Raw genomic sequence first — 25,026 nt, 5'->3', positions numbered from 1 at the left:
AGTACACCGGAAGCGCAACAATTGAGCCATGAAAATAAAACCCAGCTCTTTCTTTCTAGCACCGGAAGAACGACATTACTTTGAAGTGAAAGTTCACAGAGAAAGTTTTTCCCACTTGATGTGACTGCGGTTCGGGAGGACGGTTTGAGAAGTAGTGGATGAGAACGAGGAGAAGCATACTTCGATCGCCCGCCAACTTCCAGGTCTCCACCGGCACGGTTGGTTTACCGGATGCCCGCAGCGCAAACACCGACAAGCGGCTTACTTTCCGGGGGTCTCGCCGTCATAACTTTTCCTTTGAAAACATGGATTTCTGGCACCGGCGGACGGACTGAAAAAGTTGTGACACTTCTCACCGGACAGTGATCTGCAACCAATAAGCCACTTGAGGGACTTTTTTTCTTTTTTTGGAGGGGGAGATGCAAAAATTGAATGCCCACGGGAGCAGCGCGCTTCCCCGGCTGGCTGACAGTGACGGGCCCGGGGAGGGAAAGGAGAACGGCGCTGGGAAGCATTTCCTCAGCAAGCCCGACGAGGAGGAGGAGGACAGCTCCTTCTGCACCAAGAGGAAGATGCTCGTCGGTTTGGATGTAATATGTCTGTGTGTCGGTAAGGCTTCAAAATAACTAATCACATCCACGAATTGCTTGGAGCCATGCGAGTAAAGTGCATGCAAAGTGCACGTTACCTTGGGGAGGGGGGGGGATTGCCAGAAATTTGTTTTTCACTCTCCCAAATAGTCCGAAATGAAAGTGTTCCCTGTAGGGTGGGAAGAATCGGGGCTTGGTGCAGTTGTCCCAGGAATTCATCTGTTCCCATGGTAACTTCCCCTCACCCAAAAGTTCCCGGGAGAAGAACGTGGGAATTGGGATGAAAACATAGTCGTGCTCGGGTACACTGAATGTCAGCCACATAATTTACAGTGCTCAGCTGGAAGGCTGGATTGTATTAGAATAACAACAAACGCAGCCCCCACACTGACAATAAAACTAAAAACAAGAAATTAGGAGTGAAGTGGACGATAACACTGAATTGAAGCTTTGTTTTTTGTGTGTGCAATGCTTCAATTCAATCATAAAACTTGAACATTTTAAATAGTTATTGCTTGTGTAAGATGATTACATATTTGTATATATTTGTGTCCACTGCAGTGCACATTTCACTCCCCAAAACAAAACAAAACAACAGCACCCCCCAAAATGGGTCATTTTGTATAAGACAACCTCAAAATGAGGGTTGTTTGGTCTTAAAAAACAAAATAAAGAACAGGAAGTAGGGTCAAATTGACTCAATCATTGGGTCGAATCTTTTGTGAGCCACAATTTTTTTTCCCAACTCAACTGTTTAACTGATTGGATTCCTAGTGTGCTCAGTAGAGGACATCCTGGCCTTTCCAGGGATGTAATTAACTTAGCTGTCTTGCTAACACACAACAGTGGACACAAATAAGTAGGCTGTCTCTCGCTTTCTCTCTCGTGTGTGTATATATATAAGTGCAAAACAACCCAGGAAGTTGGGTGGAATTGACACAAATATTGGGTTAGTCCTATTGTGACTCATAATTGGATTAACCCATTGGATTTTTAACCCAATTGTTTGTAGCATGCTGAATCAATGTGATTACAGTTATTAAACACTGATATAATGTAATAGATAATGATTTCCATCTTGACGTGCATAAAACGATTGATTTAATCAGAAGACAGATTTAACAGAAATGCGTTAAGAAGTTCTAAATCAAAATTTCAACGTTCGCATGGCTTCTTGTTCCTTCTTGGCATCATTAATGGCTCGCTAAAATGAAGAGCAGAAAAGGGCGGCATGTTTTCAGTTACAATTTTGAGCACACAAAAGAAGCTCATGCCTCTGTGTTAATGAGTACTTCATTCCCATTATGGGCAATGTGCCAGCGAGTAATAATTGATATTTCCACAAATATGACAAGAATTAATAGCAATGTAAAATGAAGTGCGGGTGAGTTATAGCTTTGAGAAGCGCACCGGTAGTTGTAGAATTGAAAGAAAACAATCTAAAATACAAAATTATAAGTGTCATTGCTGCCACATGATCTATTTAGATTTGAGCGATTATTTAAATGACACACAGGAGAGAGTGATTGTGAGAGGAGCGCAACCTGTCGAGGCAGACTGACTGGTCTGATGTCTCGTTTGGCGGTTAAACTTGATAGAACATCCGTTTGAAGTTTAACCTTGAAGCTTTGCTCCTTGATGTCTTTACCACCCTTGGCCGCTAAGCTTTGTTAAAGCTCTGTGTTTGGGAAGTGGCAAGCATCAGTCAACATGATGGCGGAAACACCTCCACCCCCAATGAAATTGGAAGCCTCCTACTTAGCGCCGTTACTGTACATCCTCTGCTGGCCGCTTACACAGATTGCAGCCTTTGAAAAGAAAAAAAACAAAAAAAAAAAACAGAGCGGATGTCAGATGTTTTTGTGATTTGAGATATAAGTGTAGATACATGTGATTGTCAACGACATCAATGTGGAGTAGCGGTTAGGATTCAACTCTCAGAAGTGGTTTTGCATGTGTGAAGTTTGTGTATTGTCTCCGTGTTCTCTGGCTTTGTCATTCTCCAAAGGTATATCGGAGACTCGAAGGCGCTTTCTGAGATGCACTAAATCACATAAGTCATCCTTTCATGTCATGTGATCTTTAAATCATTGCGGTTAACTGCAGTTTTGAAAACCAAATGACTATTTGGTTAATGGAATAAAGATCTTGTTGCATAGTGTCATGGGCATCTCATGACATGATTCATTTCCTTCTCTGGTATTTCAGTGTTTGTGAGGGAAAATATCAAAAGTCCCAGCAAAGTGATATACTTAACCTTTAACATTTATTCATTTAATCCTTGTGCTGTATTTTGTCCAATCCTTTGATTTTTTTTTTTTTTACATCAAAGATATTTCACGCCAAAGAAGACAACAGGGAGCTGAAATTTCACCCATATGGTGAACCTATATGTCAAAGTTTAACACGGCACAACCACCAGCAGGAGTGTGCTATTCCTTGGCTAAAATACTGTGATAATCACATGGAATAAAATGAGCCAACAATGATCAAAATACTTCATAATGGTTATATTTCTTGTAGCAGAGTACAGTATGTCCAATTTGGAAATGAATGTAAACCCGCCCACCTCCTCACTTAATGGGCACACCCTCTCATTACATTTTAAGTAATCATGATCTTTCATTTTTCTTTATTAACTGATTGGTTCTTGCCATTATATGAATTTTAACAATTGCCCATAATATGAATAATATCAATTGTTCCATTAGGACTGTGTATTAACCTGACTTTTGCACAACACAACTGATGGTCCCAACTCCATTGTTCAAGCAAGCAATACCACAAATTAAACCCGATAGGGCACAAATTTGAATTGAAAACCATTTCAGGTGACTCCCCCTTCCAGAAAATGCCAAGAGTGTACAAAGCAGTCATTCGAGCAAAGGGTAGCTATTTTGAAGAAACTAGAATATAAAATGTTTCCGGTTATTTCCACATGCGTTCATTCATACTTTTAATACCATCAATCAGAGTCTACAATGTAAATAGACATGAAAATAAAGAAATCAAATTGAGAATGTGTGTCCAAACCTTGGCCTGTACTACAAATTGTAAGTATTGAAAAAACAACTCTGGAGTAGTCCCCAACACTTTTTGATAAATAAAGCTTTCCCCTCAAAAAACAATTACAGATCGTTTTAAATATATATTCCAGTATAGCATTTTCATTACAATTTCTTGAAATTAATGTTCTCTTTTTCTCATTAGTAATTTCTACTTTATACCCTTTCACACATCACTAGTTTTTACATCCGAACCAAAATATCTCTACTAAGAAGACCTTAGGAAGTAGGTGTCAAAGTCAAGGCCCGGGGGCCAGATCTGGCCTGCCACATCATCTCATGTGGCCCGGAAAATGCTGATTTGGATTTTTATTTTTTTTTTATTCCCAACCTCTCTTTTGAACAGTTTTTGCTGGCCTCTGATTTCAAAACTAGGTAAGTGTGTGACCAACACATTTAACATTTGTTTGACTTTGCAATAATACCGGCCCTCTGACAGAAACTACAACAAGTGGCCCATGATAAAAATGACAGAAAAATGGCAGAAATGTTGCTATTATTATCATGATGTGTGATTGGTTGAAACCAGGGGCTGCTGCTTTGTTAAGAAAATAATTAGAAACACAGTTCAATACGGGAAAAAAAGCAGGCCATCTCAGTGGTAGTTTTAGCTTATTCTTGGGGCCACAAAAATAGATGTCAGGCCGCAAATGGCCCCTGGGCCGTAGTTTGGACTTCCCTGGTTTTGAACAATACCACCTTTAGTTATCTAGAGCTTAAGACATCCTGTGAGTACTCGTTTACTGCGATGGTATTTTAGAACTTTAAAACTGTGCATATGGGCACATACAGTACATGCTTGTATATATTTCTACGACTAACCACCTAAGCTGTTTTCTTCAGCAGGACAAGTAGTTCCTAAATGACATTGCCTCCAAACAACAGAATGTCACTCAGTAGTACAGACTTCCACCAAGGTTGATCTGTAAACAAACGTGAAAACCCTAGAGGACCGTCTTACTTGGGTTTATTTGGACAAGCGCTAGCTAGCAGGCTACTTCCCGGTTCATGTCGGATGACAGATGGTGTGACGAATAAGAAGAGGGCACCCTTTTTAAATCTGACAATACTAACGTCTGGCTTTCGGTTATTGAAGATAACCGATGTTAGATTGGTCTTCCAATGAGAAATCACAAAAGCAACTCTGAAACTCTTAGCCTGGTGGATTCCATGCCGCTCTGCGGCGGTCTGGTGCGCATCCTGCCTGTCTGCGCTCCGCGAGCCTTCGCGCCGCTTATCTGCCGAGGCCTGACCTTGACTCATCAGGGGGCACCCGACAGTGAATGCCGCGACTTATTGGCAATGAATCGACTCCTTTTTTTGGCCCAAATCCTCTTATCTCTGACTAACACAATTTGCCCACGAAAAAATGCCATCGACAGACGGGTTGACCTGGCGGCGAAATTCGCGGCGTGAAGGGGCTCATTGACGACTGTAACTTTGGAATTTCACCCTCAAGCATCCCGTCGTCCTCATTATGTTATCAACTCGTGAGGGATCCCACAATGCTCGGAGCTGTTTTCGCAGACTGACTGTTTGAAATAGTGTTTAGCTCACGATAAAACCATGACAAAAAAAAAGTGGATGTTGCGGAGACAACTTTAATCTATATGCAGCGCTTCTTAGACCGAGACTGCTGGTTCGGCGTCAATAAGAATGCTCGGCTGTCACGCTTGCGACGGATGCTCCGCGGGGACCGACCGCTTCTGGTTCGGCTCCGTGAAATTCAATTACATGTGAGCTGCGGAATGTGTTATGCTTTGCTGTTTATTAGCGTGCACGCATTCCTCAGTTGCAGTCAGATTACGAGCGGAGGGCTTGACCCGACAAGACGCGCGGCCTGCGGCTAAACCTGAAAAGTCCGGCCGCCCGGAGGTCACGAGGAACGGGCCCTTCGTCATGTGAGGCGAGCGTGCGACGACAGGTCCTGACAATCTGTGATGCTGTTTGGTTTCTTTATGCAAAGGTGGTCTTTAGGCTGTTTTCCCATAATAAAGCCGCTTGCAGCTATTACGGCGATAAATAATGTTTTACGGGAGCCGAGCCTGTAAAGCTTGACCTTAACGTCGCTGTCGATGCGCTCGAAACTTGTGTGAGATTTGTGTTGACCAAAGAAGTTTGCGACAGTTTTTTTTTTTCCTCAGATGGTATTTTTTTCCAGTTGTACCCTTTGACTTTCATCACGCTTAATTGACTGCCCTTGTTAAAAAGAGGCAATTCATCACTTTAATTGCTAGAGGAAGCCAAGACAAAACAATTCTTAAGATATTGTTTGTGGAAATTTGAGTTAAATAGCAAAAATCCACCCGTTTTTATCCAACTCAGCAGGTGGCCAATTTGCCCATTGCTGCTGAGTGAAAATGACACAGTTGCTCAGATAGGTCGATTCTTCTGCTGTGAGAATTCTATTTAGACTAGTGAGGCTGCATCGAAAATATTATTTAGGAACGTTTCATGTTTCCTATAGATGTAGGCAAAGTCATTATATGTTGGTTTTATGTATGTATTTATTTCAAAAAAGCTTGGTAAAAACAAAAAATGGGTGTTCCAATACAATTTTTTTCACCTGTGATAATGATACTGAAGCCTTGAGTACTGTCCCATAACAAAGTTAATCCAATAAGATGTCAGCAGTAATAATAGGTTTTTTATGTTTTTTTTTGTATGAAATGTTACAAGAGACTCGATCCTATTAAAAAAAATAACATCAGTCAGCAACGGTAGGTAAGAGAAAATGCGATTTTTAAAATTGAAATCTGCATGCTAAATCCAGATGGTGCTGAAAAGAAGACCAGGAGCAGAGTATGGAATGGACTCCTTGTTTATGAGTGTTAAAATAGAAGATTCTGGATGCAGATCAATATAATCCAATGCTGTATAGTATTGGGAGACCCCTATTTTTTTCTCTTCAATTTTGGGGTTACCGGTGGCGTGTATCCCACTAGAAAAGATTTATCCTCTCACTTAACAGATCTCCACAGGTAGAACCAAAACAGTCCCCGAGAAGATGACCTTGACACAGAGTAGAAATATTGTCACAATTATAGTGAATGATTGAAAACAAGGACTGGTTACCTTGCGATCTGGTGCAAAACATTCAGTACAATCGAAAGAAAAGCTGCAAGCTGTGTCAGTGACAAGTTTGCAAGTGTCTCGGCTCACAAAAAAGACAATGGACACAGATGGCCCCTGGGCCGTAGTTTGAATGTCTTGGGATAAAGACTAGCGCTTTTAACCAAAGACAATCAAGAACATTCTTATTGCAGATGCGTGTTGACAACAACAGCATTTTGGAACTTGAAAAAGGAAAAAATATGAGCGGGTACATGGAGTACTTCTCTGTCTTCATTACCATGACATAACAAAAAGGACTTTTCAAAGGATGTTTTTCTCCAGCGGGACAAATAGTTCCTTACAAAGTGACATTGCCATCTCCTACGTCAGCCGGCATTTTCAGTCAGTTCTGGAAGGCCTGTGCGGACACGGATGGCTTTGACATTGCCAGTGCTACAGTTCATGAAACTTTTCAAAAACATCATGGGTGGTACAGTAAGAAAGTCCACCGTCTTTTCCTTGCTTTTACTCATTTTCCCCTTTTCTCCTCCCATAATAAAAATCATAACTTTAAAAGTGAGTTCATGCACGTTGTGAGGTGGGTGTGTGTTTTTTTAATGTCAGCATGTGTTGGACGGCTGGTAAGATTTATGTAAGTAGGATTCCAGTTTTTTGGCAGAGGGAGTGAGTCTGAATGCGGCCAACACGTAACAACATGTCAAGGCGTACAAGCCTAGGAATATTAAATGGTCTCCCGTGTATGTATTTTGCAGAAGTGTGAATGCGCGTCGGCCCAACCGGCTGCCATGTGTGCGCCGTTTGTTGACAAATTTCTCTTGGCGTCACTTGTGCGGCTAACAGAGGGCGCGCCATTAAAAACGTGGCAGTCAAATAATTAGCTAACGGAAGAGCGGCTTTTGCTGACTCTCCCTTGTCGAAAAACGTATTACTACGCCGCCGCATCCATTAGCTTCCCCCGATACAAGAACGCTGCTTTGCTTTTAGTGCTTCACTCAAGCTGGCTTGGAAATGTCATATTTACAAGCAGGTTGAGGGGATAAGTGATAGCTTGAATGAAGACAGAGTGCCAGCACATAAAGAAAGTTTTGGGGATCACTGTCAAGATCTTATTCCCAATCGTCAACTTATGAGGATGCTGAAGGATCTGAAAAAACAGATTGCTCTGAATGTACTTTTAATGAGGCATCTGCAATCTTCTCCTAACTCGAAGGTTGCATTAGTGGCCAATGTTGTCCATAGCTATTAGCTGTAATGAGGAAATCATTCGTGCTCGTTAGCTGGAATATGTTGGGGCAGCATCAGCGTTGTCAAACTGAGTATGACTCACTCGTTTCCTTTCGGAGATTATCTATTGTTGAGAAGAAATTCCACGATGAGTCAAATGTATGATTCTCCTTGTGTTGCCTTTGGCGTTATCGTGAATTTTCTGCAAATTGTTTCTGATTGGCTAATAGCATGTGTGTGCTTTTATATTGGCAAATGTTACTTTATACAGTACATGTCTGGAGATAATTGCAGCAAATGTGAAAAGACTGAGTGTAATGTCCTGCTCAATTGTGGAGATATGGCGTTAAACTGCATCGTTAAAATATTCTTGATTTGATGTGATGATGCGGCTAGAAAGGCACCCCATCATGCCTTTCGGCATTTAGCATGAGGCGCCTATTCACCAGCCGGGTAAAAATGGACGTTTATAGCAGTCATTGGCAGTGAATGCGATAAGGGCATAGCTACATCCTGAAAGTACGTTTTTCCTCTGCTGGAGTGACCACTTTAGAGTGCCCCGTTGTGAGACGTGTGTGCATGTACGTAATGGAGGCAAGGCAATAAAGAGCCAAAAGGAATAATATACCAAAGTCAATGTTTACTACTTTAAAGTGTCTCATGGTTGGCCTTTAAAGTGCTTGATGAAGTTGTGTCCATTTTTGTAGGTTATTAGTGATGCTGTTAGATGGATAGTTTAAAACAACTCAGCCAAGAATTAATAAGGAAAATTTGAAGCCTCATTTTTTCCTATATGCCCATTCAAAAAAATACATAAATAAATTCCGAAACGGCAGGTAATCATTTAGAAGACATTTATTTACACTTTACAGTTTTGATTGAAAACAAGATGGTTTAATTTGGTTTTGGTGTCTAAAAAAAATACATAAAATATCCACGTTTGGCATTTTTGCACGCGAGTGTCAATGGGGATAATTTTTCGGCATCGTCTGCACGGGAAAGAAAAAAATCCAAGGTTTCTGCCGTGTCAGCCCACCCTTAGACAACAACCCAAGACCCAGCAGGCATTGTTGTTATCAGGACCATTGTATCAGTGCGCTCGATCTCACCTTCCGTGTTTTTTACCCAGATCCTCTGAAGGTGTCCCAACAAACCAAAATCGGCAAACCCAAACACGCAGATAAAAGTGCCCTCAATTTGTTCCTTACATCCTACCACAATCATGCAGCTCCATGCCAAGCACCCCCCCTCCAAACTCCATTGAAGTCACAACCATAACCCTGCCTCGCTCTCATATAGCAGCCTGTCAGACTTTACCTTAGCTGTACTAAAACCACCACAGAACTCCTTTAAAGTTTCCAAGGTACATACCACAGTGACAGTTCCTGCTGAATCAGACAGGGAAGGCAGACAGATACCTCAGAGCTCACCACGCATACCCTGAGCTCCTGAACGGGCCTCCAGGAAGCGGGTCAGTCAAGTGTGGAAGGAACAGAAGCAGCTGCAAGAAGTATGTCCGCACTGGTACAGCTGTATCGGGTCAAGGGGCGAGGGAAGCGCTCTCCTGACGCATTGGGGGAACATGAAGAACATGCTTGCCTGACCAACCTCAACTTTGTCTATTTTCTTTTTAATGTATTTGAAAAGAGTTTGCTTCAATAAAATGGTATAGTATGTTTTGTTCTGATCAGGATGTACACATTTTGAACAAAATGAAAGGTGGCTATTAAAATTATACAGTGGACCCCTGCGTTACAACGTCCCAGATTTACGTTATTTTCATGTTGCGACCTGGAATACTGAGTTTTTTCATCCCCTCTCTATGACATTTTCCCGGTTTTGAGCCCAAAATACCTCATGACCCTAGGCGCTTGGCTGTATTTGTGTTGTTTTGTCTCCATCTGCAAGCGTTTTTAGGTAATTACACTTATTTTCAGTTGTTATTACACTTATTGTTCAGCTGTTATTTTTGTTAATCTCTAACAATATTGATATATGCCTTAAATATAGCAAAAAAAAGTTGCTAAGATGGCTAAATGTAGAATAAAAACAAGCACTTCAGACACTGTTATACTGTGTGTTGTATTGCGGCACTTGCTAGCTCAATTGTACTGTTACTTGTCGTTTTTGTTCGCTTTTAAATATAGTGATGCGTGACCTAAATATTGTGAAAAGTCGGCTAGCTTGGCTACGCTTTAGACACAAGTTCTGTAGCGCTTGCAAGCTAGCTTGCGTGTATTATTGCTTACACTGGGACCACTGTTGTCATTTATGTACATGCTTAAATATAACGATAAATGATGTAAAAATGTTGACAACACTTCATAGCTTTTGCTCGCTAGCTCACTTGTACTATTGTCACATTTGCTTGTCCCTAAATATCGCGATATATCCCCAAATTCCTAAATTGACAACATTTCAGACCCAGGTCATTCGCTTGGCTCTTGTTTGCGCAGCGTGTGCTATTGCTAAAATTAGGATGTTAAACCTGTTGTCATTTTTGATCGTGCCTAAATAATACAGCCAAAAAGTTGCTAAATTTGCAACACTTATGCAGACACAAGTCGTACTTCTTGCTCAGGAGCTCACTTGCACCAGCATCCCCATGTGTGCTCATAAAAAGCACAACTTTCAAAACAAAAGAAGTACATATTTTAGGTTTTACTACAACTTTATGGTCACTGGGAGGGTAGGTTATGTTACCTCTTAGGAACAGTTAGGGGAAAGCCAATTTCTTTTGAGAATGAACTTGGATATTTATGCAATATCGGCTCCAGTACACAAAGCAAGCGCCAATAAAGGCATGCGTTGATGACTTTGATGTTAAAAAAATACTTGACTCAGACCACAACACATCTATCTTAACACCTCAAACTTAGGCTAGCATGTTGGATGTATGTTTTTTGGGAGACGTTGGACAAAAACTTAAACAGTGGAGTCCATGTTTGCTTGTATTCTTGTCTTCTTCCCTGTTAAATATATTTTTTCTTAACCAGCGCAAAGCATCTTTGAAAGAAAAAAAAGCAAACTTAAAATGGAGTCCTGCCCTTTGGCACTACATTTGTAGTGGTATCTTTTGACATACTTTATTCAGGAACTCCCATCTGTTTTTTTTCTGGCTCCTTGCCTGAATTTCATGTCACTAATGACAATTTGCATCTGTATAAATCATAACAAAACCAGTTTTGCGAATATATATATATATATATATATATATATATATATATATATATATATATATATATATATATATATATATATATATATATATATATATATATATATATATATTTTTTTTTTTTTTTTTTTCCACCTTTGGTTAAAGGGTATAAAATATAGCTGGTGCTAAATGAATGAAGTACCAAAGTAGCCCATTACTTCAGGTAATTATATATGTAATAGGACTTACCGCATAAGGCTAAAGCAATTATTACTTTAGCAACCCAAAGTAACGAATGACTGAAATGAATGAAGTACTCATCCTGTCACAAAATTTGAAAGCACTACAATAAATTTGATACTTGCAGAAACTCTGCTAAAATCTCACATAGCCCCATTTGAGATTCCTTAAATTTGTGAATCATGAAATTTGTGCAGATATAACAAAGGTCACGCTTGTGTATTTTGTTTGGAAGATTGCCATCAAGTTCCAATGGAGCAAAACAGATGCTTTTAAAGTGTTTGGCCTCATCAGTCACTCTTTGTTCCTCTTTGACTTTGTCGCTTTATGTGGCCATCAGGGTAGACAAAACAGATTCGACTCTCAAACCAATACTGCCAATTGTGAAAAAGCTCTTACGCTTATCTCACCACTACCTGCCTGGAGCCCACCAAGAACAAGAATTCACACACTCCCGCCGTCTTCTTTCATTGAGCTCGTCTTAATCACGGTCTTGGTGTGAATGACTTCATTTCCTGTAAAAGTGTTACTCCACTGCACAATTGTCTGAATGCCCCTTAATCTTTCCTGCACCGCTTCGGAAAACAAAGACCCGCTCTTATGAATCCAGACTTTCCCCTTGAAGTAACTGACTCAGACCGAGCGAGATACGGGAAGAGATCAAGGAGCAAATAATTGTGCAAGGCCACCCGGACCAGCTGTAGCCTGCTGTTTACGAGCTTGTAAGACGGCCATCATTTTGCCTCTTGTAATGACGTTACCGGGGATTATCGGACTCGCAAAAAAACAAATTACGACACTTTACAATTCAGCGTCAACGCCGGTGTTTTTCATTCGCGAGCTTGACTTGACACTGAACACACGTCTTAAAATTTAGTTGGGAAATGTTGGCATGCTAGCAAGGGGGGCCCAGTCCAGGGTGGACCACCCCAGAAGGGTTCTGGTAAACCACCCTGGCCGGCTCTGCAGCTTCCTAAACTGCAGGTTCAATGGACTTGACATGTCATTGATTGGGTGTCCTCTGCTTCTATCAAAGGGCAAATGTCTGTGCAGTCAAAAATCATTGGATGTGATGAAACGGCATTGAGATAGCTTGAGGCTACATGTGGTGCTAATCTTTAATGATGCACAAGCCTGCATGGGAAATCATCACTGTGGTTTAGAGAGTTATCATCATGGTTGGTTTTGCGGGTGCCATTTGGTTTTTGTGGTTTGTTTGGTTGCCACTTTGTTTGTACGGTCGTAGATTTGGTTTGTTTGCATCGCTGTAATGTGCGTGTGAATGTGTTGAGTCTAAATAGGGGTGTGTGTGTGTGTGTGGGGGGGGGGGGGGGGTATTCTTCAAGTTGAGGTAGGGTCGTGTTTACAGAGCGGGTCCCAGCAGAGCCTGAATCCCTGACCCTCGCATTCCAGAACCACTCTAATCGGCTCCGTCTGGTGTTCTCTTGCCTTGGCCGCATCACTCTTGTTCAGACCCATCTTAGCAGTAGAACTCCACCCCCTCCCACGTTTGTCAATCTTCTTGCCTCCAAACTTTAACTGATGACGGGTTTGTAAACAAGGCCATAAAGCATCTCAGTAAATCACGAGCATTTGCCCCCCTTGCTTTTCAACCGGGCTTCATTTTCTCAATTTTTTTTTGTTCTCGCTGTTGGTTGTTGTTCTCTCATAGTGAGCTCATTCGGGGCCGTGGTCATAGATGTGTAAATTAGAACCAGAAGACTTTCTCAGAGTGAGGCACACACATCCCTTCTGCTCCCTCCCTCCCTCCTCTGTTCCCCCCTTCTTTCTTTCTTTCTTTCTTTCTTTCTTTCTTTCTTTCTCTTTAGGCCCTTTTGATTATGTGAAAGCATTCCTGCCTTTCGAGTGTCCGGCGAGTAGCAGATGCCGGACTGGCTCTGTAAGGCGATCCATTTTGCCATGTCCTTTAAGGTCCCCTCGCCTGGCCCGCCTCTCGTTGCATTTGGCCAGGTGTTTGAGTTTTCTCACAGCTGCCTGACACATGATGCGAAGGCCTCTGGAGGGTTTAGGGGTCTTGTTGTGATAACTCTTTTAAAGTAGTTGTAAAAGACATTGAGGTTGACTGTCTATAGGACGGTGCAAATCCTGCGTGACCTCGCAGAGCAGTGCAAGTTTTCAGGCAGAGGTTTGGTCCGCTTTGCTCAAGTGATCTTTGGATCCCGGCCATCCGGGCCATTAGGACATAAACCATCGGTAATAGCAGCCCTGAGGCCGTAAGGCAAGCTGATACCCAGGTCAGCACTTCAGGGTTCCCATTAGACGTTTATGTGTATCAATATCCCTCAAGAGGTTCATGCTCCAACTGTAACTGCAGTGTTTAGGCTGTGATGGTAAGTCTGTCCACTGTATTCCTATCAATGCTGGATAATATTGACCATCTGCACTGTCAAATTCGACAAGGGACAAGTAGACCGTCTGTTAAAGTATGGAAAATAAACTAGAATTGCAAAGGGCACATATCCTTCTTTGTTTTATCAGTTGAATAGAATTTCGCAAAGTATGTGGTTACTACTATTGGGGAATTTTCTTGATTAATTTGCATATATTTATTGCCTACAAAGTCCCCCCAAAATGCATTCAACGAAAAAAAAAATACTATAGTACAAGGCCTATTATTTTATTGCCCACATCACGCAAATATAACATTTCATTTTCGAAGTAGACTTTTCAGACTAAGTGACATCGTTTTACACGTCACGGTAATTTTGAGAAGTTGAACTGGGAAAGTCCTTGGATTTTTGGTGCATACTGAAACTTGTCAGCTAATTGGAGAAGGGTAAAACAGGTTAGACAAAGTAAGGTTCATTCCTTTCACACATACTCAAATATGTTTTTTGAACAAATTTTCTACAGACCATAAACAGAACATTGGCAATTATTTCCCCAAATTCAGACGCTACAAAGAACCTCACTTTGGGAGTGAGGAGGAAAATGATTACTTTGTTACTGTGGTGAGTGGCATGGTTATAAGTATTTACAGTATGAAGTTGAGATTATGTCTATATGCTTCATGACATTTTCCTTCACATTCTGATCGTTCAGACACTCAAATTTTGAAAACCCAACCTTCACCCCAATTGTGAAACTTTCCATTACTGGGATAATACTTTCATGTTGGTACTAAAATCAAACAGTTGGGCACAGACCTGAAACTGGGGCGAGAGAGCTTAATTCAGTGTATAGTTGAGGAAAATCCTACGTTAACAAATGCTCAAGCTCACATGTTCTTGCCCCTTGCATAACCAAAAGCAACATGCAATAGAACTCAGTTAACGACATGAAAAATGAACCATAACCTCAGTGGCCGTGGTAAGCACACCCAATTTCTTAATGTGAATGTTTTCATTTCATTTCTTAAAAAAAAGGGGTTATTATTTAATTGCAATTGACTTGTGCCCAACCGTGACACATGCTTGTTGTCAACTGCAGGACTCCACCAAGCTGTCATAAACACTGCTCAGGAACCAGGAAATCCTCTAAGAGGATGTTTGTTCCCAGAAACAAAATATAACAATGTGTCTTTTAATAATACGTACCCTTAGGGGCAATTCTAACTTATAAATAGGTACATTGAAACCTTAGAATTGGTTGGTGGCAGAGACAACTTGTGTAACTTCCCTGCCAAAATCCAAGAAGAAATACCAACTTCAGGAATAAACAGATGACTAAAGAGGCCTGCACTCTGCAAGTGTCTTTTCAATTAATGGAATGTTAACAGAAGCACCTGGATGCAACTTGAACCTGTTTGTGTTACAGATACGGTGTCAGAGCCCCCATGCAGGTTGTAAAACCAGAAAGGACATGACGCACATGAGGAGATTCCTTATTTGGGGATTGCCTTTCCTTGACATGTCACAGGGCCTGTAGTTTCTCGAGCCCTCACACTTTTATGTGCACGCAATCGAGCCTGCGCCGATCTTTGTTTGGTGTTTCTCTTAGGGCAGCGTGACTGATGACAATTGAACTGTGCGAAGCCATCGGACTCGCCACGTCATCGCAGGATTGAAATATGCCGCTGCTTGTGTTTTTCCACGCAGATAACCTCGAACTTGCAGATTATTACCCTCGCTTTATCAGTTCAATGATCCTGAAAGAGCAGGAAAAGCGTGTGCTTGTCAAAGTGGAGAAAAAAAAAAACGAATTTGAATTTGTAGGTCTGGTGTACATTTGTTCCCGTTGGACTGATATGGACAGGCTGTGAGAATGTTCAGTCACAAACTGTGTGAGCTTCCCCGGCAGGAAGAATGTTTTTGGCTCAGGGAAGGGCAACGAGGTTAATAATTAGTCCCGTGGTCTTACTGCACTCTGTGGAATGACAACGAGCAGAGACTTTCTACCAAACGAAATAAAAGAGTACAACCTCTCCTCATTCTGAGGTACTGACATTGCTCAACTTGGTCTCTGGTGAACTTTCACCTTTGGCCCGTGAGATTTGTTTGTTGGGCGGATCATCCAGACCTTGACCTCTTTGTAGCCTGATAGAGAACTGCTATACTTAGCAATTTAGCAGGACGTACAGCAGGATGTAGCATACATCCTCAAATTGTAGCAAATGAAAATAGTCAATGCACTGGAGGGTTGGAATTCTATTTATAATATAGATAAGATACTGCTTGTTAACTCATTCACTGCCAGCCTATAAAATGAATTTTTGACTTCTATAGTTGTTCGTGGGCCCTAGTAAAAAGTGATCTTTGACTTCTGTAGTCATTAGTGGCAGTGAATGACTTGATAACACACATACAAGCGTAATATCCTTTTTATCGTAAAACCATTTTGAAACACTTCCGCAGTAAGGCTGGAAATCTTTGACTGTCTCATGATTTGATTGTGATTTTTGGGTCTACGATTCGATTCAGAACAGATTTTTGATTTTAAATAATTTTCAATTGAAATTGATTTGACTGACAATGATTTTCGCTTCACTGTAGTCATATACTACAGAATGACAAAGTGTCATTTCTTTAAATTTACTTTGTTTTAAATCATTTAAACAAATAAATAACAAAGTGGACCACATGCTACTCTATTTTTTTATTTTATTTTGGAGCTTCTGTCTGAATCTAAAATGTCTTAGTGCATTTGAATATACATATATTTAGCATCTAGCGCTAACCCTGGAGACTTGTGGCATATCATTAGCATAATTCACTAGTTTCATGTTTAATCGGCGATTAATATGATTACTTAATAGCGGTGTGAGGATGTTGATAGAGACGTAACGTGAAGGCAATAAAAACGTGAGTCGCAAGGAGGAGAAAAGCGAGCCGATAGCAGTCACTGTTGCGAAGGCCAACTTCATAATAAAACCTGCCATGATGATTGCTCTATTTGCCATTGTCTTATGTTCTTTAATAATAATAAAAAGTCAAGGTCTTTCACCAACCCATGAGTTTAAAACAAATTCGCATGATTTTACAGCAAGTGTCAACGTGAATGTTCCGAGAGCAAGCTCGAGCTTCTCGAGTATGTAAACACCCCAAGCCATATGTCAGGACATTCAGCAGTTAGCACATCCTTAAATATGTTCTTCTTCCTTCCTTTCCTTATTCAACATGCCCATCTCCAACCCATCTTTCATCTCTCCTGCTCCTTATGTGAAAGCAGAAATGTGCGGAATGCCCGATCCGCCTGTAATCTGGAAATCTCCAGTTGACTGACACTCCTCACGTTGCTTCATTTTTGGTGCAGTGGGCGGCCATCTTGATGTTGTTATCGCTATAACATGCTTTCCATAATCTTCTTGAGATCCAAGTGCACAGAAACCCATAAAGCATACTTATTTATTTTTGTTTTGCCTCTTTTACTTTGACCCCATCTCATCAGCCTCCATCCCATTCTTTGCGTGCGAGCTGAAGGCGGTGAAGACGTACAAACGAGGGTTCTTCTGCGGGGACACCAGCATAACCTATCCCTATGTGGAGAGAGAAGCTATCCCAGATAGCCTGCTCATCGCTGGTGGAATAGCCATCACCGGCCTCACGGTAAGACAGTGATGACTTTTTAAGCACTTAACTCATTTAAACCCAGAGATGGATAAATATTTTTTTAGTCCAGAGATTCAATGTCAGGTACTTACATTTTTTTAATCAAATATTTTTTTAATGTTTCGCCAAAGGAGGGTCGAAAAATGGCTATTACAAAATGAATCAAGTACAAAAGTAATCAATTCACTGATTATTTCAGGTACTGAAGCACCAAAGTAATCGATCACTAAAGCATCAAATTACAGTAATTGATGACTTTACTTTAGTACTTTAGGGCTATACTGCTCAAAATTGATAAAGTACTCTAGTACTAAAAGTAATTGCCTTTTAATTACCAGATTATTGTTTAGATTACTTGGAAGTCAACCTGTGTTGATCCAAGGTACCTATTTTACATTAGAAAAAAAAAAGGAAGAATTTCTGTGACTTATGTTTGGAATGAATGGCTCATATTTTCTCACACCTATTCTTGTTTGAATAGTAGCTTTTGATTAATTCTTGGCTCACATTTCTTACTAAAATTAAATAAAAAAAATGTATCATTCCTACTGGTAGCTGGACAGTACTTTAGACTGCAATACTGGTACAGTTTTCCCTCATTTTTCTATGGTTAATGGGGACCGGAAAACCCCATGCGCTAAGTTCTTTCATATTCCCTAATGCATCCGCTTACACCCATCCCCTTCCCCACATGTATGTTCTGCCACTGCGTTCTCACTCGCAGCCATAAGCGCAGCATCTTTTTGTAATGACACGACTCAGTTGATGACGAGCAGTGGTGTAGTTTTAAGTAAAAGTTCCTTCATTTACGGCTGAACATGACCGAGTATTAACAGGCTGTTACACAGCTTCATACTCAACGTTAGGACTTGGTTATTACATTACATCATATAGGCGCTGCTGTAATGTGATGGTCTGAAGCCGCGTAAAGTCAAGCGCAAATTTACGAAGGAACACTGTACAGTATTAGAAGTAAAAAGCTGTATCGGGAACCTCTGGCGGACAATTAAAACTCAGAGGGAAATACACATTCTAGAATAATAAACTGGGTAGTGTATTTCAAGGTTTTCGTCAAAGCAGTACAATGCAGTCCGTGTATTCAGACTACCTTATTCGTTATGTTAATTTTTTGTTTTTCTTCTTCTCCTAGATCGCTCTCGGCGAATGTTACCGGGTACGCTTCAGAGGCGTACGCTCGCGATCGTTTGTTAGCAACGGCTATGTGTCGTGCTTGTATAAAGAGCTGGGGAGCTTCCTGTTTGGTTGCTGCGTGGGTCAGTCGCTCACCAACATGGCCAAGCTAAGCGTGGGACGCCTGCGACCTAACTTCCTGTCTGTCTGTAATATCACTTACGCATCCATCAACTGCACGCCGGGCAGCTATGTGTCCCAGGTGACCTGCCGGCAGAACAACGAAAAGATGGTCGAGGAGGCAAGGTGCGTCAGGGGGACCGCATCGCCGGTGGGGTACGCAGGTTATGTGTAAACTGCATTTTTTACCCATTATTTATCTCTTTCAGGAAGTCCTTCTTTTCGGGCCACGCATCCTTCGCCATGTACACCATGCTCTATCTAGCGGTAAGTGAGCTCTTGTTTACCTCCGCAAATTCTTGTTTTGATTATTAGAAGACAAACCTTCAGAGGCCGGGAACACTATGTGCGTCTCTTTATCCAGACAAGTTAATTACACATGTGCAAAACACTCTGAGACATGCGGCGTTTAATATGATCAAGGATCCCCGGTCATGAGGGAGGAGATGTTTGAGGGCTGCTAGTCTCCAAAGGCATCCCGCTTCCAGCTTGAAAAGCCGGTGAGGCCGAGAGACAAGGAGGGAGGGGGAGAATGAGGAATACTGTTTTCCGCGGGGAACGGGACTAGATGAGGAGGCTACGCAGACAGAGGAGGCCTTGTTGTGGGACTCATTTAAAAAGGGGGTGGCGGTGGTGGTGAAGAACTGAATACTCCTGCTGAGAGATGGACAGGCTTCTTTCAGCACAAGACACCCGCTTGCTCGCTCCCCTCCCCATCCCGGTGTCCCCCATCTTTTCATCTTTCTCTCGCCGCACTGCCCACTCGTCATCGAAACACTGTGGGAGCCATATGACAGTTAGAGTGAGACAAAAGCACATCATTATTACTCTTGAAATAGAAATATTCCGCTTCCTCAAAGAATTGATGGGGACTGGATAAAATCTTGTTCAAAGATGAGTCGAGAGAGTGTTAGGGTGCACAACCCTTTGAAATTCTAAAGGCTGTTCAACCTTGAGAGCTATAAAGAACAACAGTAGCGAAGAATGAAAGGACGCAAGAAAAGTTCTTCCACAGATGGTAATATTGAAATGAGGGCTGGTTCTTGGACAGAGACTGGTGCTTTTTGGCGCAACCCTTAAGTCAGAAAGGGAAGCAATTAAGCACAACTATGAATCTACAGCTAATCGATTGTTTTATAATTGATCAATCGTTCGAGTACCTATCCTGCTGAGGGGTGAACGTAATCCTTGTGCAGTATCATGATCATTTTGGCCGTCATTTCTTACACATCATTCTTGCAGTATTTTAGCCAATGGATGGCACACTTCTGTTAGTGTGATATCTATGTGGTAGCGCCATTTTGAACTTTTACATGTTGTCACCATGTCAGTGAAATTTCAGCTCCCTTGTGCCTTCTTTCAATGCTTTCCCTTTGATGTGGAATTGGCAAAATCCTATGTCCAAAATTTCCTTGAGACAAGAAAGAAATCTGTTAAAAGTTTTGGCCAACTGTTGGAGAACATTTGCAACCTTGAGGGAGAATGCTTGCATCCTTGAAACTTTTTTTTGAACTTAATGAAAACATCTTTGAAGAAAAAAACAAACTGTTCAAGGATGTCTTAAGAATGTTTGTTGAAACTTTCAGACTTTGAATGAACCCCGATGGACCCCAACGAAAAACACAACAATCACAAATTTTGAACATATGTTCAATCTACTGTATTCCTTTTTTAATGAAGTAGAAATTAGGCTAACGTTAGTTCAAAATTTGCTTGCGATAATAGCAACTCCGGTGACCTTGAACGAACTGTGGAGCGGATCAAAAGAGCGGCTACCTTTGCAGACACTACCAGTGTTTGTCTCACAGCTTAATGGACCTAAGCATCTGGTCAATTAATGTGTTTTTTCGTTGTCTTTTTTTAGTCCTAAAATAGTACAAAATGTGCTTCTACTTTGAAAAACAACGATCCATATTTGATCTGACATAATACAAACCAAATCAGTAACCAAAGAAGGATTTAAAAAAGAAGTCGTCGCTATATAACACACTTTAGCAATACATTGCTTTATGTTCCACCTCATTTGCTCTTAATTTGAAAAGAAAACTATATGGGTCCTGTCAGGGAATTTAAAAGCATTAAATTAAATTTGCTGAAACTGTTAAAATCTCACATACCACCTGAAGTGCCTTCACAAGCCCTCAGGGGTACTCCTACCCCTATTTGAGAACCGCTGCTGTACACCATCGTATCACAGTGCAAATTACTGGACTCCAGGGTAACTGCAAGCAGAGGAATGTTCCTAAATTTGATGTCGGCGTATAGTGCAAAAGCGATGCCGTGCACTCCTAAAAGGCTCAATAACGGTTGCAAGCATAGCCAGCTGCTCTCGTGCAAACCAGGAAAATTGACACCTGCTTTTGGTCAGCAAGATCAGGAATGCCGGCTATGCTAGGTCTCATTTCGACATCCAGCCACCTCATAAAACTCGCTCTGTATGGGCCCAAAAAGTGACCCGATTTCTCACAAGCACTTTTATACAGGAGGTGAGGACAAACAAAGGGAGGATGCGGGGTTAAGATCGGATTCATGATCTCATGCCCAGCTTGGCTTTCCCCTTTGGGTAGCAGAAGGAAAATATGCCAGTACTGTATAAAGAGTTTTTTGTGATGTCCTTTTTTTTTCTCTCAACAGTTTTACCTACAGGCTCGGTTGTCATGGCGGGGAGCTCGACTGCTGCGCCCTCTCATACAGTTCATCTTGGTGATGATCGCCATTTACACCGGGCTGAGCCGAATCTCCGACTACCGTCACCATCCGACCGATGTCCTCACGGGCTTTATCCAAGGAGGACTCACTGCATACTGGGTGGTATGTTGTCAACGTGTTTTTATGGGGGGTTCAACTTGACTAATCTACAGTATATTTTTCGGTCTAGGAAAACAACGCACCTATTTTCAGTCAGGATTCATGTTCGTTATCCAGCTCTGGATCCATGTGTATTACAAGCATACTCTTGAACGCATTTAGATGAATTTGGTTTGTGGCTTGTGATGACCCGAGGAAAATTTATCCAGAGCGTTGAGTCTTGGCTCCGGATGAATTTGCATTGTGGTCTTCCAAAAAGGAGCATTTTAAGTTTATCGTTCAGGGGTTGGGCTGGACTATGTAGTTGCTCCTGAATCTAAAAAACATTTGGAAAAAGACACGCTTCCAACTTTGTGGGAGCAAAATTAATAAACATTCCCATTGACTCACTCCAACTTCTCAATGAAAGCCTTTTCAGAAAGCACTTTACCAGAAGAGGACCAACTCTTTCTTAAATTTTTACTTCCTGTCGGTTGAATGGTCAGGTGTCTCAAAACCTGGACTATGTTTGCATTGCTTATTATTCATCCCAAAAAAAAAAAAAAAAAAAAAAATATATATATATATATATATATATATATATATATATATATTTTTTTTTTTTTTCATTGATGGATTTTTTTATCATTATACAGTATAATTTATCTATTTACAGTATATTTTTTGTTTATTATAAATGCTTCTGTTCAGCATATTTTTTTCAGTTACTAAGTGTTTTTACTGTAATACTGTGTTTTTCTATTTAGTATTTATTTTTATGCTGTTTATTCATTTATCATTATAATTTTTTTCCCTCGATAATGTATGTTTTAAAGCATTAAAACCCTGCCAGCAGTTTATAATTTTCAGGCTTTACAATTTTTTCAAATTTCACTCATGAAATACACACTCACAAGTTAAACCGTTGAAACTATGAACAGACAATCTATGAAGTTTGAACACTTAATAAATGATTAATTTATTAATAATGACTCATGCCACATATTTCACAGTTCCTCTTTCTCCTGGCACTCAGGAAACAATGGCCTTGAGTCCCTTAGCCAATCGGGAAGCGGAATAAGACGTGTGTTAAATATGTAAAAAAAGAAAAAAAAATCTATGAAACACCAAGGCCGCAAAAGGTGAACAGCGTTATAGCGAGGGAACACTGCACTTGCTAAATGCCAGCCTGGGTTTGTTCCTCTCTCTTCTCCTTAAACAATGAGATCCCTCATCGCCACTCTTGGCATTTATAAATCAGCAGATGATTGACAGCGTGTGTGGTCCTGATATGTTGACGACATGCTCTGTATGTGTGCCTGCAGGCCTTCTACATCTCCTCCATGTTTAAGCCTTGCACCCGTCCAGACCTGTCCCCCACGAGCATGTCCTTGGAAAGCCCTCTTTCCAGCCAGCAGACTGTGTGTTAACATGAGAGAGACACCACGAATGTCACAAAGCATCTGCGGGGACCCGAGACAAGAACCTTCCTTTTTTTTTTGTCGTGGAAAGGGAACCATTCCAAGAAGATGAGTAATGTTGATGGAGTACAATCTAACACACTGACACACAATCATTCACCTGGCAGCGATGTAACCCGCTCTCACATGTGAAACACAAGAAGCACATCTGACTCAAAGTCAAACCCGTCCAGTGAGAACTGCGTAGTGATATTAGTTTGTTTTTTTATATATTGAAATAAAAAAAAAATACGTTTGAAAAAAAGGTATATTTTTCCAGAGGATTATTAGAAGCTGCTAATATTGATAGTGAAACAGTTGTTAGTCTGTGGTGGAGGTCAAGTGTGCTCAGTCAGCCGTCCAAAGCGAACTTTGGTGTCTAAAAAGCCGTCTTCCTCAAAGATAGCGCTCGGCTGTTGTGAATTGATGCCACGAGGCCTCGCGTGTAAACAAACACTTGATGACGACGAACAAGCACTGGCTTAGACTTTTTTTTTTTTTTTTTTTAACCTGCCTGATGCGCCACTCCTCTGTTCAGGCTGCCCCTCCCACTAAATGACCACAATACCTAAAAATGATATACATATATCGCTTCTGTACTAACCACTTTGACTCTCTCCGAGGCGGAGTTTTGACTGAATTTTTCAGACTTCTGCCCCCAGACTCAGCCTCTGAGCCGCACCTTGATTTGTGTGAATCCCTCGTTTATTAGGAGCACTTGAACGTAAGTAACGGAACCTTATAATTATTGTAATCCATATTATATATTTGATGACATTTTTAAAAAAAGAATAATCAGTATTTGTTTTTGTCAGGCTCACTTTGGTTTATTTGAAGATGTTTGAGGGCCATATTGAAATTAAAATATATTATTACAAGTATAACCAGTATACTTTTGTAAGATAGCCGAGAATATCAAGTTACAATTAACTCGTTCGCTGCCATTGACGGATATTGACGTGGAAGACCCATTTTTACTGTGCTGGCAGCGAATCAGTTATTCTATGAGGGCTGTCTGAAATGTTTTAGTATCATGTATAACAGTGGTGTCCAAACTATTGTGATGATGCCCCCCCCCCCGCAAAAAAAAATACAACTTTATTTAAAATATACGTGCCACCACTATGGAAATTTTGGTAAATATACTGTCAAGCTTTTCTAAATATGCAATGACATAAACTGTCTAAATAATTTCACTTCAAAGGTGTGCAAAGATCATTCAATTTTGGAACCAGACATGGTTTTATCCATGAGATTTTCTGTGCAGCTTGATTGTTGAAGATAACGCATTTGAAAAAATACATAAAATTGATGCAATAGATATGGTCATAAATGAAATTCCATGTCAAAGAGGCTGTTTCTTTAAAAAATGAATAAAATTGCTTTTCTTTGAGTGGTCTGGCTTCAAATGAAGAAAAATTGCAAGAAAAATAGCAAAGTAAACCGAAAATCCGTGATGGAGTGAAGGCACCTAACATGAACCACGATGGAGCGAGGGAACATAATTCTTGCAGTAAATAACTTGCTTAATGTGCCATTTCACCCCCAAAACATTGACCTCATTCACTACCATTGACGGCAAAAGACGTCAAAGATCCACTTTTGCAGGGTTGGCAGTGAATGAGTTAAGTATGAGTTTCAAGATGTTTTTTTGGGGGGGGGGGGGGGGGGGCACACCCTTACAAGGATCATTTTAAAGTGTGGAAAAAGTTATTTAAAAATAATTCTTGTAACAGTAAAATTTGATTCTAGTAACCCCGCCTCACTTTTTTTTTCATTGCGGCTCTTGGACTCATTAGTGGTTTCGGTTCTCCAGTGAAAAAGTAATTATTCCAATTGAATGTAAATAGTCTGTGTCATTTTATAAACCACACAATTTCACGAGTATTAGTGTGTGTGAAAATGTTTTCTTTTCGTGTTCGTACATTGATCAGGTACGGAGATACTTGTATGTGTTGTAACAACTAGACTGAGCCATAGATTATCAGAAAGCTATTATTGTTGTTCCCACATATTTTTGTTTCTTCTGTGAAGGCCAGAAAGGCACAAATAACCACTGTACTCGGAAAGAAAAAAACCAAACCAATAAAATGAATGTTGAATGTT

At 40.8% G+C, this 25,026-nt stretch overlaps 2 protein-coding genes across 6 annotated transcripts in view; one reads left to right on the top strand and one right to left on the bottom strand.

Annotated features, from left to right (window-relative positions):
- LOC148410393 (uncharacterized) overlaps nt 1-25,026 on the bottom strand; it is a 58,187-nt gene that overhangs the window by 6,600 nt on the left and 26,561 nt on the right. For 2 of the 5 annotated variants that reach the window (XM_088437429.1, XM_088437427.1), the window contains exon 1: nt 2,210-2,342. The exons of the other annotated variants lie outside the window; for them this stretch is intronic. The gene's annotated coding sequence lies outside the window, so the exon portion shown is untranslated. Of the gene's footprint in view, nt 1-2,209; nt 2,343-25,026 lie in introns of those variants that run through there. 5 annotated transcript variants of the gene reach the window in all.
- ppap2d (phosphatidic acid phosphatase type 2D) lies at nt 110-25,026 on the top strand. Its single transcript, XM_088437423.1, has 6 exons — nt 110-609; nt 17,202-17,359; nt 18,513-18,799; nt 18,883-18,940; nt 21,308-21,484; nt 22,786-25,026. Exons 1-6 carry the CDS (start codon nt 420-422, stop codon nt 22,888-22,890), a joined length of 975 nt encoding a protein of 324 aa, XP_088293549.1. The 5' UTR covers nt 110-419; the 3' UTR covers nt 22,891-25,026.

This window comes from Hippichthys cyanospilos, chromosome 16 (genome assembly GCF_059441005.1).
Source record: "Hippichthys cyanospilos isolate Australia breed blue-spotted pipefish chromosome 16, RoL_Hcya_1.0, whole genome shotgun sequence".
Lineage (NCBI taxonomy): Eukaryota > Metazoa > Chordata > Actinopteri > Syngnathiformes > Syngnathidae > Hippichthys > Hippichthys cyanospilos.
Note: the sequence above shows the minus strand (reverse complement) of the source record. Positions and strands in the feature narration are given on the sequence as shown.

Excerpts from the sequence above, each read along its gene's own strand:
- ppap2d (XM_088437423.1), top strand. The coding sequence starts at position 420 with ATGCAAAAATTGAATGCCCACGGGAGCAGCGCGCTTCCCCGGCTGGCT. Across the intron at positions 610-17,201 it reads TGTAATATGTCTGTGTGTCG|CCTCCATCCCATTCTTTGCG; the intron begins GTAAGGCTTCAA and ends CCATCTCATCAG. Across the intron at positions 18,941-21,307 it reads ACACCATGCTCTATCTAGCG|TTTTACCTACAGGCTCGGTT; the intron begins GTAAGTGAGCTC and ends TTCTCTCAACAG.